This window comes from Diabrotica virgifera, chromosome 4 (genome assembly GCF_917563875.1).
Source record: "Diabrotica virgifera virgifera chromosome 4, PGI_DIABVI_V3a".
Lineage (NCBI taxonomy): Eukaryota > Metazoa > Arthropoda > Insecta > Coleoptera > Chrysomelidae > Diabrotica > Diabrotica virgifera.
The window spans coordinates 342471-358424 of NC_065446.1; the positions used below are offsets into that span (position 1 = coordinate 342471).

At 32.9% G+C, this 15954-nt stretch overlaps 1 protein-coding gene across 2 annotated transcripts; it reads right to left on the reverse strand.

Moving 5' to 3' along the window:
* Positions 1–541: 541 nt before the first annotated feature.
* Positions 542–15369, reverse strand: LOC114324373 (kynurenine aminotransferase). 2 transcript variants are annotated; one of them, XM_050648994.1, is made up of 8 exons: positions 15008–15369; positions 13976–14126; positions 11197–11433; positions 9384–9630; positions 7790–7956; positions 4222–4408; positions 3051–3214; positions 542–656 (listed from the first exon to the last, which is right to left on the reverse strand). In XM_050648994.1, exons 1-8 carry the CDS (start codon positions 15118–15120, stop codon positions 597–599), a joined length of 1326 nt encoding a protein of 441 aa, XP_050504951.1. In that variant the 5' UTR covers positions 15121–15369; the 3' UTR covers positions 542–596. The 2 variants fall into 2 exon arrangements, with proteins under 2 accessions (XP_050504951.1, XP_050504952.1); XM_050648995.1 differs by lacking the exon at positions 15008–15369 and adding an exon at positions 14190–14254.
* Positions 15370–15954: the final 585 nt, after the last annotated feature.

Sequence of the window (15954 nt, forward strand, 5' to 3'; positions counted from 1 at the left end):
TTTTGTTCTTTCTAAAATTAGTTTAATATTTAAATACAATACAAAAAAAACTGTTTAAAGTAGATAGGCATATTGATTTCGTTGAAATCATAATATGGAGTTAGATTATATTAGAAGTATAACTTCTTACGTGCGTACAAAGTACACACACATTCTTTTTTTATTCAACATAAGCGAATGAATAGAAACACAGAATGTTAAGAAAATCTGAGGCTATAGTTCGGATTTAATTTCAAATTTTAATAAATGCTAGAATATTTCACAGGGTGTGGTAAACTTTAAGAAAAAACAGGGTGAACACAAGTTGATTGGTACACCCGGTATACATTGACAATTTAACTGTCTAGCAACAATATTCTTACAGCGGTATTGTTAAAAAATAAGGCTATAACATATTAAAAATATCACTTAAATCGGACAACAGGTTTAGGAAATTCGTGATATCAAAAATGACCCATTTTTAAGGTGGTGCGTTAAGTTCTTGGAGTAGTGTAGAATGATGAGGAACTCGCTACTCTACCCTTATAATATTAATAACATATTAACGCAATATTTTATTTTTATTTATTATAGATGTACAGAAGATTCAAAAAATCTCAGGCGGTCTCCTTCAATCGTTGTAATATTGTCTCAGCTTGTTTCAGAGTTTCGTCAGACTAAAATAATAAAAAAATATTAATAAAGAAATAATGATGAACGCAAGGATGATAATGAATATTTAAGAAAGATAACACTCACTATGATACATACACATGCAAGAATATTCAGAAAATGTGAACAGGATATGAGTAATAGACAATTTGGCTTTCGTAATGGCTTCGGAACAGTAGAGGTTCTGTATAGTTTCACAAATCTTGCCCAAAAATGTCGAGACCAACAAAAATATCTTTTCGTAGCATTTATAGACTATGAGAAAGCTTTCGACAAAATTAAACATAACATTCTCATGGAATATCTAAAACGAAAAGGACTCGACACAAATGTTATTAACATAGTGAGAAATCTTATTGGAACCAAAAGGCCATTGTACCATTAGATGGAAATAGTACGGATGCGCAACAGATAAGTAGAGGAGTGAGGCAGGGCTGTGTACTTTCACCATTATTATTTAATATATACTCCAAAGAGTTATTTAGACAAGCACTTGAAAACAGCACAGAAGAGATCAAAATAAATGGTGAAAATATAAGTAGAACATTGGTTATGCCGACGATACAGTCATTATCGCTAAAAGTTAGCAAGACCTGCAGACGCTTCTAAACACTATTTGTAATAGTGGGGAACAGTTTGGTTTAACAGTAAACAAAAACAAAACAAAAACCATGGTGATCAGCAAGAAGGGTAAAGTCATAACAAGGATCCAGATAAAAATGAAGGTATCGAACAAACGGAAAAAATGCAATACTTAGAAGTCTGGATTACTGAAGATCAAAAATAGAGCAATCAAGAGGAGCAGCCTTTTTGAAAATGAGGAAATTTCTGAGTAACCAAAGACTCAATCTGCAAATCCGATATCGCATGGTAAAATGTTATATCCACTCTATTCTTCTTTATGGTGTCGAAGATTGGACTGGCAATGTTGACTTAGTGAGAAAGCTGGAAGCTTTTGAGAAGTGACTTTTCAGGAGAATTTCGAAAACACCGTGGACCGATAATACCGGGTGTCCATCTATATTTTCCCCCATTTTAACTGCCTATAACTTCTAAACGGCTCAAGATAGAAATATGCGGTTTTCGCTGAAATGTTTTATTTTAGTAAAAGTTTTGTCTGAATGGATTAAATTTTTTATATCGCTTTCAAATACGAAAAAAAAAAATGGCGGATTTTTGAAAAAAACTTTGTTGACTTTTTTTAATGGAACACCCAGTATATTTTTTTGTAAATTGAAAGAAAGGTCATTCATCTATCCAGCGATATAAAGTTTTTCAAAATCGGTTGTCAAATGACTGAGTAATTAATTTTTAAAATGAGAGGTGCAACTCTCTAACTAGGCAAATTGATATTATGTTATGTGATTTCCACATTGCATCTCTCATTTTAAAAATTAATTGCTCAGTCATTTGATAACCGATTTTGAAAATTTTTATATAGCGAGATAGGTAAATGATCTTTTGTTCAATTTTTTAGGTAAATGGCCATTTTTCATATCGCTTTTAAATAAAAAATGGCGGGTTTTTGAAAAAAAAACGTTGTTGACTTTTTTTATTAAAACACCCAGTATATTTTTTGTAACCTGAAAAAATGGTCATTTACCTATCCAGCGATATAATTTTTTTTAAAATCGCTTTTCAAATGACTGAGAAATTAATTTTTAAAATGAGAGATGCAATGTGAAAATCACAACATATCATTTTGCTTAGTTACATGTTATTTAGGTATGTGATATCCACGCTGCACCTCTCATTTTAAAAATTAATTACTCAGTGATTTGACAACCGATTTTGAAAAACTTTATATCGCTGGATAGGTGAATGATCGTTCTTTCAATTTACAAAAAAATATACTGGGTGTTCCATTAAAAAAAAGTCAACAAAGTTTTTTTTTTAAAATCCGCCATTTTTATTTTCGTAATTGAAAGCGATATAAAAAACTCAATCGATTCATACAAAACTTTTAGTAAAATAAAACATTTCAGCGAAAACCGCATGTTTCTATCTTGAGCCGTTTAGAAGTTATAGGCAGTTAAAATGGGGGAAAATATAGATGGACACCCGGTATTACGAACGAAATGGTGTTGCACAAAATGGGAAGAGACAGAGAACTTTTGACCACCATTAAAAAGAGAAAATCAGCATAATTGAGGAACATACATAGACATAATAAGTACGAGTTGTTACAGCTGATTATGAAGGGTAAATTAGAAGGGAAAAGGGGTCGTGGTAGACGACAAGTAGCCTGGCTGAAAAACATTCGTGACTGGACCGGGTTAAATACACACACGCTTTTAAGAAAAGAAGAAGACAGAGACGAATTTGAAATGGTTATAGCCAACCTTCATTATTGGAGTCGGCACTAGAAGAAGAAGATAATACGTACAACAAAAATTTACCTTTATAAAACAGTAGCGGACATAATTTTCTACTAAATGTTTGTGTGGCTCACTGTAAAATGCCGAACAAGGTATTCCTTGAAGTCCAATTTTCTTAGCCATCCACTTGGTAAATCTGTAGTCCTTGTATTTATCTGTTTCCGAATTCATATCAGCCTTTGACTCTGTAAAGAAAGTAATGAGCGATAAGTGTAAATATTTTATTAACGTTTCGACTTCCACTTCGGACGTCGTTGTCAAAATACAAAATATTAATGTTTTGTATTTTGACAACGACGTCCGAAGTGGAAGTCGAAACGTTAATAAAATAATTTTTTAAATTAAATTCTGGCTTATTTCCCATTTTAGAATAATAAATTATATAAATGCCACAAAGAAATAGCTTCAGAACAATATTAACAGTTAAGAAATATTACAAAATAGTTAAGATATGATGGAAATTAATTTCAGTTCATTAATAGATTTGCTTTTTTTGCATCTAGAGTCTAGTTTTAGAAGGCCTAATAAGTAATCTTAAAAGTACAAATATCTTGGTCATGAAATACGAATCACGAGAGACAATCAAACGTGCGAATTGAAACGAAGAATTATTTTTTCTGGCTCGCATACGGTAAACTCAGAGACGTATTATTCAAAAGTGATCTTCCAATCTGCTTGAAACGGAATGTCTTTAACCAATGCGTTTTACGGTTATGACCTATGGTGCTGAAACTCTAACATTAACAACCGCATCTGCTAAGAAGCTATGAATAGCTCACGTAAAATGGAATTGTCGATGATTTGTGTCTCATTGCAGGACCATATAACAAACGAAGAACTATGATTGAGAACAGGAGTCACATATGTGGTATATCAGGTGGCTAAACTTAAATGGAACTGGGTCGGTTATGTGGCTCGTCTGACAGATGGGAGATGGACAAAGAGGTTGCTCGAGAGGAGACCAAGAGCCAAAAAAAGAAGTAGAGAAAGACCACCACGGGATGAACGGACGATATAAAAACAATGACCACTACTTTGATTCTTAGCGCCAGGACAGAAGACAGTGGACGGAAATAGGGGAGGCCTATATCCAGCAGTGCATTCCAAGGTCTAATTGATGATGATGATGATGAATAGGTATTCCTAAATATTGCTCTAGTACCGATAATTTTTGATAAAGAAAAATACTTACCAACAGGAGACCAATCGGTTAACATAAAGTAGCCCCCATCAGGGACATTGGGAATCATTCCAACGTCCATCAGCATCCTGGTCATATAATCCCTTTTGGTTTCCAATTCTTTTGGCAACGAAAAAAAATAACAATCGTCACGTCCAAATCTCCCAATTTCTTTCTCCATTGAGATAGCTACAGCTTCCTAAAATTTGTACGAATATGACATCTACATCTAAAGAAATCGTTGCAAGTCTAATTATATTCGGCGTTCGGCAGATCAACAGCACAGGATCGAACGCGTTTCCATATCGGCGCAACCTCCGGCGAAACGAAGGAATGATGGCTACCGAGAATGTAAAGATGTAATGCCAGCGATGAGCCGGTCGACCAAAGACAACCGTAGGAGCAGCCGTGTTGGCGCATAGCACTGCTGGGGGAAACAGAAGGAGTAGTGGCATCGAGAGCATATTTAAGGCGAGCCAGGAAAATGAGAAAATCAGTCGTTGCTAGCGTGTTGAAAACTAGCAATGGCTCGACAGCTGTTGCTAGCGTGTTGAACTAGCACTAGCTGGATGGGCAAAGATGCACCGTATCTTGAGGTGGAACTATGCCTAGGTAGATGCCACCGTGGTGAAGTGGAGTCTTGCCCTGACCGTTATCGCAGGAAGCGGTAGTAGCGAGGAACGAATGACTACGTGCCGCATTGAAGCAAAATGCGGTATGTCAGGATCGGAATATAGGGCTATGTTGATTTAACGTAGCGAGGTTGTTATTGTATTATATTGTATTGTTTATCGTATCATTTTAATGTTGTTATTATGACTGTAATAAAGTTTGATATTGTTTTTCCTTTTGTATTTAAGAAGTGCAAGGAGAATCATGAAATAAGTTCCCCTCGGTGTACTGAACCGGGAAGAACTCAAACGGCAGATATGCAATGGAAAGAATTGGAACCTGCCGAGGTGGACGCGCTCTATAATGAAGAGGCGTTTAGCCGGAGCTGTAACCGCAGTGAGGGGTAGCTGCCACCTCCGCCCAGAGCAGGCTGATGGGTAACTGTGCGTCGATGTTTGATTGGGGACTACGAGTTTAAGTGTGTAATTATGTAGAATGTAGATATATTAATTCCGTATAGCGTGATTGCTATTGTATATACTATGTTGTTATTATATTTTTGATGACAGTTATAAATACAATTTAATTTCTTTTGCAGACAGCCGCCTAGGGAGCTTGTTCCGGAACGGGGCGAAGATATAATGATATTTTATTTTGTTTTTTTTTAATTTTAAACTGTACATAAATATCCTGAATAAATTATATATATATATATATATATATATATATATATATATATATATATATATATATATATATATATATATAACAGGTATATAATCTTTGCTGAAAAGTTAGGAAACAAGGTTGAAATATTGGGGTAGCAGCAATATTTCTATATTGCTGCTACCCCAATATTTCAACCTTGTTATATATATATATATATATATATATATATATATATATATATATATATATATATATATAATTTTATTTTTAACCTGTGTTTTATTGAGTCTGTTCTCCTAAAAGAATTACCCGTCACAGACTTATTCGTGGGAAAATTGTGTAATGTGTGTTATAGTTAAGGGGCTATCCTAATGTAAAAGTACGAAATTCATATACTTTTTTGGGAATTTCTAAAATAAAAAGTACTGTACCAATTATTTTGAAAATTTGCATGAGCATTTATTATAAAAAGAAGTATATGTAAAACAATTTTTATAAAAAAATATTGAAAATAAACGATTTATGGGCTATCTACTGGCACCGTGAAAATAAAAACATAGCTCCACTGCTGCAGTGATTGGGACTAACAGAAGTCCTGAAACATAAAATTTCAAAGTTATTATTGAAAAATAAGTTATTTTCCATACCATCAACTAGGGGTTTTTTGATCGGATAAAAATGTCAATTTGGCGGTTTTTGAAACTGAAAATGTTTTAGCTTATTTTAAAAAATATCTTCAACACCTCGTCATTTTTCCAAATTTAAATATTTTTCAAAAATTCTAGTTGATGGTATGGGAAATAACTTATATTTCAATAATCAATTTGAAATTTTATGTTTCAGGATCTCTGTTAGTCCCAATCACTGTTGCAGTGGAGCTATATTTTTATTTTCACGGTGCCAGTAGGTGGCTCATGAATCGTTTATCAACGAAAACATTTCGTTTATAAATTCGCAAAGGTGTGTGTGTTATTGCGTTGCCGCTCCTGCAATACTCAGATCAGAATTATCAATGGATTCTTATGTAGTTTTTTCTTCTGAATCCAAATCTGAAAACGGCATTTCGATATTTCTAACCGTCTTCGAGATAATCGACTTCAAAGTCTAAAATGTAACGTCACAATCGTTTTATTTTCTTCCCACACATTACACGTCCAGCTGAAATCGTTGCTATTAAGTAGGCTAGTTTTTTTAATCTCAATTTGTTAAGCAAAGCATAGGCTATTTACATTTGAGTTTGACACTTCGTGAATGTCGAAATAAATTTTAAATTAAGTATTAATAAAACATCAATGACATTTGATAGTGAATTTAATTATTATATAAAATAAATAAGATGTTCAAAAATACAATTTGAGTATATTTTAAAAGCAATAATTATTTATTAACAGCTTTAAAAAGGTTTATACGGGTATACGGCCTCCCCTTTATGATAAATGGACTGTTCCATTTGCTATGAAATTAAAATATAGTCGGTTCGCTAAACTCGACACAACTGGCTAGTAATTTTAGTAGGTAATTTTTTTGTTTTTGCAAATTTTGCCAAAATTGACAAAATTACTAATTATTTAGTAATTATTAACTAATTAGTAATTATTTTTTTTGCCAAATTGGCAAAATTATTGACTAAAATCACTAACCAGTTGTGTCTGAATTTAGCGAACCGACAGTATATGAAATAATACTGTTTGGTGTAAAAAATTATGGTCTGATATGTGCAATTACATCCTTCTAATGGAAAAAAATATTTGAAGATTTTTCTCAAATTATGGATACCAACAACATTTTCATTTATAACTCTTTTATTTTTAATTTGACGAAGAAAAATTATTCTTCATAAAAACCTCTTCATGTTCTAAGATTTATGATGCAAATATCATATGTAAAATTTTATTAATTTTATACGAGGTATATAAAAAATATGAATTTCGATCAAAAGTAAACTACCTTTATAGTTCATAACATTTAAATTAGAATGATATAATTGCACATTAAAACATAATTTTTAATTCTAAACTACTTTTCATAATAGCAATTTTCCATATTATGAATTAAAATACGTAAATAAACAAAGTTTTCGTTATGATAATGCTCGCATTTTCAGCTTGTTTTTAATATTCATTTGTGAAAATTGTTTTACGTATACTTCTTTTTATAATAAATGCTCATCAAAATTTTGAAATCAACTGGTGCAATACTTTTTATTTTAGAAATTCCCAAAAAAGTACAAGAATTTCGTACTTTTACACTAGGATAGTCCCTTAATAACTTCATATAGCAAACTTAGTACAATAAATACCTGTATCGGAGTAACTCCAGTATATACACTATTTTGGTGAACAATATGTAGATTTTTCATTAAAAACTCAGGACAATACGCCCAGCCAACTTTCCAACCTGTCACACTGAATGACTTTCCCGCAGATCCAATGGTAATGGTTCTTTCCCACATGTCGGGTAATGTAGCTAAAAAATAACAGCATAACCGAAATATTTCAAATTTTCAATTTAATGTAATTTTTGTTCTGTAAAAAATCCTATATTACCAATGTAGCAGTGAAAGTGTTAAATGAATACTGATTTTCTGACTGAATTTCGTATGGGGCTTGGTACGAGGGAGGCATTATTTGGCCTCCAGATATTACTACAAAAATGCCGAGATCAGCGAAAATACGCGTTTCTCTGTTTTATTGATTACTAAAAAGCGTTTGATCGAGTAAAACACAAAGAACTCATAGAAACCCTAACGCAACATGGTATAGACCATAACAATGTGGCCCTTATTAAAAACCTACATTGGGATCAAATGGCGTCAATCAAAATAGACAATCGTCTAACAGCAGAAATGTCAATAAAAAGAGGAGTTCTTCAAGGATGTGTACTTTCTCCACTATTATTTAATATATATTCAGAAAAGATCTTTCAAAATGCCCTCGAAAATATTAACGAAGGAATAAAAATTAACGTAGAATAAATACATAAAAAACTTACTGTTATTTTTACTGTTAATAAACTTACTGACACCGTTATTTTTGCGGAGAGTGCTGAGGGTTTGCAATGACTTTTGAATGTCATAACCAGAGAGGCAGATAGCTTGGGGTGAATATAAAACAAATAAAACAAAAGTAGTGGCTGTTACACGTGCACCAAATGCCGATATTAATATTCGTATCTATAACAAACAGATAGAACCCGTACAAAGATTCCAATATCTTGGTTGCTGGTTGCTGGATAACAAATGATCTTGAAAACGAGGTCGAAATACGTGTTCGTATAGAGTGTGCTAGGTCCGCTTTTCAAAGAAGGAAAAAATTCCTAATAAACTCTACGTTATCGTTGGATATCCGATATCAATTTGTAAAAACATTTATTCCATATTGCTCTACGGAGTGAAAACATGGACTCTCGGAAATACAAGTATGAGGCGTATAGAAGGCTTTGAGCTGTGGGCTTTTAGAAGGATGCTGAAGATCTCTTGGACTTAGACAGAGCACTTGACCAACAACAAGGTATTGAGATGAATGGGGACTGAGAAAGAACTCCTAAATGTTGTAAAAAACAGAAAAACGAGTTATCTAGGACATATTTACAGAGGAGAAAGATACAACATCTTACGACTCATAATGGAAGGGAAAGTTGAAGGAAGAAGAGGTCCAGAAAGAAGAAAATGTTCCTGGCTGAAGAACGTAAGAGACTGGACAGGCATGGACATACATTCGATACTAAGAATCGTTCAAGATAGAGAGCAATTTGCTGTAGTTATAGCCAACCTTCAGTAATGGAGAAAACACCTTAAGAAAAAGAGACATACTGAAATTAATATTAAACTTTTACTTATTTTAAACTGTTATTTATTTATTTTATTGTTGTAGTTTAAATACAATAATACATACCCATTCTAATATGTTCGTGAGGTTTATAAACAATCCATTCATACACTTCATCCGAAATACAAAGAACATTCCATTTCTTACATAGATCTGCAATAAACGTTAATTCATCTATCGAAAATACTTTTCCCAGTGGGTTATTAGGGGAATTTACAATGATTATTTTCGTTTTTTCGTTAAACGCCTTTTCTAGCTCCAGTTTGTCGAAAGTCCAATCGGCTGATGTTGGTAATTTACCACGAGATTCTTTCTTAAAAACATAATAGGTATAATGTTACACTCTACAAACACAAAGAGGTTCAAAGAATTGATTAAAGTTAGATATGATCATCATCATCTTCAATCAGCTCTGATTTGTTGTCTATTGTCGAACATAAGCCTTATCCTGATATTTCCATCTTCCTCTGTACTACTGCGCCTCTGCTATTAAATTGGCCACAATTCTTTTGAAGTCGTCTATCCATTGCGTTGGGGTCTTCCCCGGCTTTGCTTGTCTGCCCGTGGTCAATCAAGCAATTTTTTTGTCCAACTGTTTAAATTAAATTAAAATTGCAATGTAATAGAATTTTTCATAAGTAATACCGTATTTTTTTGGTATTGCTGAAAAGAGGAAAAAATAAGCTTTTTTATGATATATCACTCGACCTAGGTGGCTATTTTAAAAAAATCAAGATGGCGGCGATACGCTAAATGCTGACGTCACATAAATTTGAAATGTTCTCTAGAAAATGCAGAATATCCTCTCATTCATGATTCTAGAATTTCATAAATATATATTCATCTGTTTCAGAAAAATTATCGTGTTTCTATAGGTACTTTTTCGCTACACTGTATAAGATCTTGATGAGAATAATTATTAACAGACTGGAACCTAAACTAGATTTTCACCAAACATTAGAGCAAGACGTATTTCCCTCAGAGACAGAGTTTCAAATCAAATAAACTAATAGAGGGAAAAACTAGTAAATAAAAATGTATACCATTTTTATTCAGTTGCAATGCGAGGCCAAAAATGTCTCAATTTTTACTTAGATTAGAGAGCGCAACCAGCACTCATATCGACGATTTCACCTCTTGTTAGAGGCTCTTCAGAGAATGCATAGGTTGCTTGTCTCTAATCCAGTAAATTTTTCGACATATATTAGTCCCACACTGCAACTGAGGTGAATGGATTAGGTGACTAGCGTCATCTGGAAATTGAAAGATAAAGTTTTTCAATCCTAATAGCAACATTAATAATATTGAAAAATATTAAAAATATTACTAAAAGATTTTTAAATTGAAAACTTATTGGTATATTTCCCTGGTGACACCTCCAAGGCTTCTACAATTTGCAAGCCAAATGGATGCTGCAGTGAAGATAAAAGGGAAGGAATTCGACACTATGCAATTCACAACCCCCGTCTGCAGCTTGGTAAAGTTCCAACGGAAAATGCACCTAGTTACTCCACGGAGTAATACTACTATATCTTTGGAAAACTTAGTATATACTTTTTAGTTTTTTATAGATATACTTTTATCTTTGGAAAAACTAGTGTTATGGACTTAGTTAAAAAATACAACGCTGAAATGGAACTTGGCGGGACATGTTGCCAGAGTTAGAGATGGAAAATGGACCAAGAAAATTTTAGAATAGAGACCTAGACACGATACTTATTGTAATCGAGGAAAACCTCCAACAAGGTGGTCCGCGAACATCAAGCACATCCAGCATAACTGGATCCAGTGCAATGGAATTATTTATGGAAGGCCTATGTTCAGAATTGGACTTAAAACGGCTGATCATTGAACAATGATACATACTCCATCAACTTACTGGCGTGAGTGGAATAAATACTGGAACACCTCCGGCGTACTTTACCATCGGTTCATAGCAATCAAAAAACGGTTCTAATATAATAACTTCGTCTCCTAAGTCTGTATGTCCAGAAATAGCAGAAAAAAGTGCCTCGTATGCACCAGATGTAGTAATAACTTCATTCCTTTCGTCGAGATTTCTTCCTATCAATGGAGAATAAAGGTTTGCTATTGCTTTGACAAGTCTAGGGTGGCCCTGAAAATAGAGAATTTTATATTAGAGAGTGATAGAAAATGATCTTAGAACATGATCTTAGAACATGATCTTAGTCTTTCTTCTTCTTTTTCGTGTGCCACATCCTTTAAGGACATTGGTCATCATCACGCCTAGCCATCATAAATGCCCAAACTGGGCCTTTTACTCTGACTGCAACAGTTCTGAAGAGTTCTATTGATGTTTTTCTACTGTTTTAAAATGTTCTGTTTTAAAATTTTCAACGAGGACGTGCGTTCACATTTTTCATTTTTTAGTATGTGTGTGACCAAAATAGCTCATTTTTCTTTACTTCGTAATGTTCACCATTATTTTTTCTGTTTTCATTTTTCGTAAAGTCTTCATGATTGTTACGTGCTTTGTCCATGATATTTTCCACATTATTCGATAATATCCCATCTCAAAACTGTCTTTATTCAGTTGCGTTCGTAATTGTCCAGGCTTTAACTCCATATTATAGGGTAGATTATACATAGCATTTCAATACTCTAGTTCTAAGTTTAGTTCAGAGAAATAAGGAAAAAAAATAACCTGTTGCTGACACAAACCCCTCCAGGCCGAAGCCAAATTTTTTGAGTAGTATGGACATCTATATTAATAACCTTTATGTTTACTACAGCCGATTTTGATGATATACATAGTTATAAACAAATGAAGATCAGAAAACGGTACATTTTCGCTTTTTTCGTCTATAACCAAAAAGTTCAGTATTTTAAACAAATTTGAGAGTAAGAAACTCATAAATCGTATAAAAAACTTCAATATGGCGTTCGCTGAATATGTCTATCCTTATTGGTTGCTTCGAAAATTGCAAAATAAATCATAAATTTTTAGTTTTCATAAATATTCATAACTTATGTAAAAATTAACTTAGAACGTTCTTATTACACGGAATGCTGAGACTTATGGTGCTTAAATCATACCCTAAATTTCAAAGCAATTGGTCAGATAGTTTAAAAGGTATTTAATTTGTTTATCCCCAATTAATTTTCTTTTGCAAGCCAAAGTTATAATGCGCATGCGCCGGGATCATAGGTTTTAACATATAAAAATTCACCCTCATATCGCCGGTAAAGAAGTATAACTTCAAAAATAATTTTTCTACGGGTAACGGTTACAAAGTTATTCTAATTGTTTATAAGTAAGCAAAAAATCGACGTGTTTCTGCAAAATAATTTTACACTGTTTAAAATTACTTTTTGTATTTTTTTTTAAATTAAGTCAATAGCATAAATGTTCTTCTTCCATAAGAAAGAAAAACAATTGTCCTAGGACAATTAGGGACAAAGTTAGCCCCCCCCCACTTTTTTAATTCACATGTTTTTGCAAAATAATTTTGCAGTATCTTCTTCTTTCATAAACTTTCAAAGTCTTACTGTAACCTTATAATTTTCTGACTTACAGTGTTGCAAAAAAATGAATTTGGGATAAACAAATTAAATAACTTTTAAACTATTTGACCAATTGCTTTGAAATTTAAAATATAATTTAAGCAACAGAAGTCTCAGCAATTCGTGTAATAAGAAGATTTTAAGTTAGTTTTTATATAAGTTATGAATATTTATGAGAATGCAAAAAGAAAAAGAGCTGTTAATCAAAATAAAAACAGCCAAAATCGAATACCTCGGCCACATCATGAGGAACAGTGAAAGATATGGACTGCTGCAACTGGTCTTACAGGGAAAAGTAGAGGGAAAGCGAGGACCAGGAAGGCGAAGGATTTCGTGGCTGAAAAATCTACGTACGTGGTTCAACACAACCACTACAAATCTTTTCAGAGCAGCAGTGTGCAAAGTACAGATTGCCATGATGGTCGCCAACATCCGAAACGGATAGGCACTACAAGAAGAAGAAGAAGATGATTATTTATAAAAACTCAAAATTTATGATTTATTTTGCAATTTTCTAAGCAACCAATAAGGATAGACATATTCAGCGAACGCCATATTGAAATTTTTTAGAAGATTTATGAGTTTCTTACTCTTAAATTTGTTTAAAATGCTTAACTTTTTGGTTATAGACGAAAAAAGCGAAAATTTACCGCTTTTTGATCTTCATTTGTTTATAACTATGTATATTATCAAACTCGGCTGCAGGAAACATAAAGGTTATTAATATAGATGTCCATACTACTCAAAAAATTTGGTTTCGGCCTGGAGGGGGATGTGTCACGAGAAAAACCTTATTTCTCTGGACTAGTTCTGTTCCCAGTTTTCCATTACATAACAGTGTCCATCATCATTTCATTTAAAGCGTTTCTGGGCTATCTCGATGCGTCCTGTGTTTTCAAGGCTGCGATCCCATCTTTCATTTAGCTCAATATCCCAAATCATTTTATCAGGGTACATAGGTAGGCCAAAACTACTTAAAAGGAGGGATGGTGTAGATTTGTAGATGATGATACTTCCTGCTTAGTATAATCATTGTTTACAATTTTCAGTTCATCTTGTTTCTATATTCCTACTCTATTTTTCTTGACGATATTTTTCATCTTGGCACATTACAGAAAAGGTAAAATACTTACGAATCCTCTGGTATACTGTTGCATTAATGGATTTGAAGAATGTGATACTTCGGCTAGATTATCTGTAATGTATTTCGGCGGAGAGTAATCTGAAAAACCTTGTCCAAGATTAAGGGGTTTATAATCTATAGCCATTTGGATGTATTCCGTCCTGAAAAAGAAACAATAAAATTAACATTGAGTACTATTAAATATTTGTAGGTAGTGTACCTACATTCTAGTAAATTGTGCTACATAAACGATTCTGGCTACTACCAGAGGCATACGACAGGGGAAATTGAATAATTGACCCTTCCCACATTCTACGCCACTGGCGAAATTACTATTTTAAGAATACTTTCTATGTAAATAAAAAACTCTTTATTCGTAATTATAAAATTATTAGTTTTCGAGATTTTTGAAGTTAGAAATGAAGGGGCACAATGCATAGCACAAAACAGCTCTGCCTTTTCATTTTAAACTTCAAATATCTCGAAAACTAATGACTTTATCGTTAAGAATGAAGAGCGTATTATTAATTATTGGAGAATCTAAACATTGTGCTAAAATAGCAACTCCGCCAGTGGCGTAGAATTTGGGAAGGGTCAACTATTCACTATTCACTGACGTAAGCCTCTGGTAGTAACCGGAAACGTTTGTCTATCATAATTTCGAAGGGTGTACAGTACATACACTTTCTGCCAACTATGACGAGAAAATTTCAAGTAGTTTTAAAGTGCTAGCTAAAAATAGTTAATACATATTTAAATAAAACACCCTGTAATTCAGTAACGAGCCATATTTTATTTAAGTGATTTATTTTTTTAACTCAGAGGTTGGTCATTCTTAATGAATCACCATGTATATTGTTTAAAATTAAAAAAATACGTATAATGTTTTGCATATTTTGTTGAATACATATTGTTATCACCAAATTTATCAAAAGCAGTTGTTAGCTGACTGTATGAAAGATTATAAGATTACATAATATATAGTGATTGAAAGCAAATAAACAACTAATATAAATAAAAGTTACAGTTTTTACGTACTCACCAAACACTGGGTCCAGACCCTTCATATCTCTTCGGTAAAACAAACCTCGCCTGTACATCAGCCATTGTGGCATATTTTGCTATTTGTTGAAATTTAACGAAATTTTTATTCATTCTTTAACTGTCACAAAAGATTTAATTAAGTATTTAATTCCAAACAAAACGCTATTCATCGAACACATCGGCACAACATACATCGACCGAAACAGTTGTTACTCTACTGTTACTGTTACTGTTAATATTTTCTTAATTGGTGCTTAATTCAACTCATTTTATGATAATCAACTACAAATACCTTGATAATAGACTTAAAATTATCTAGTCTATATATAAAATAGGATAACGAACTAAACGAACGTGTTTATTATGACTGTAAAGTATGAGGACGATAAAATTAATGATAAGAATGAATTTGTACAGGGTGCGGCAGGAGATTTTTCATTGAAAATGGACATGTAGCATTCTTATGGCAGCAACATTAAAAAAAAATTAAAGTGAAATTTGTGCACCCCATAAAAATTTTATGGGGGTTTTGCTCCCTTAAACCCCCCCAAACTTTTGTGTACGTTCCAATTAATTTATTATTGTGGCACCATTAGGTAAACACAATGTTTTTAAAACTTTTTTGTCTCTTAGTACTTTTTCGATAAGCCAGTTTTTATCGAGATATTTTGAATATTTGTCGAATCCACCACATATTTGTATATGGTTAAGTAACCTATATAGGGTGAGGCAGATAACTGGCCTATTAGAAATATTTAGGGAACTAAAGGCAACAGAATCATAAAAATTGGAATGAATGGGTTTTGAAGGGTGATCTATTTAATGAAAATATTTTCATCAATTTGCCACTTCCGGTTATACCGGAAGTTGCTTAAAACTTCATTTTTTTTAATGGGACACCCTGTATATTTTTACATTTTTAGTTTCTACTCGATGTCTTCTTTC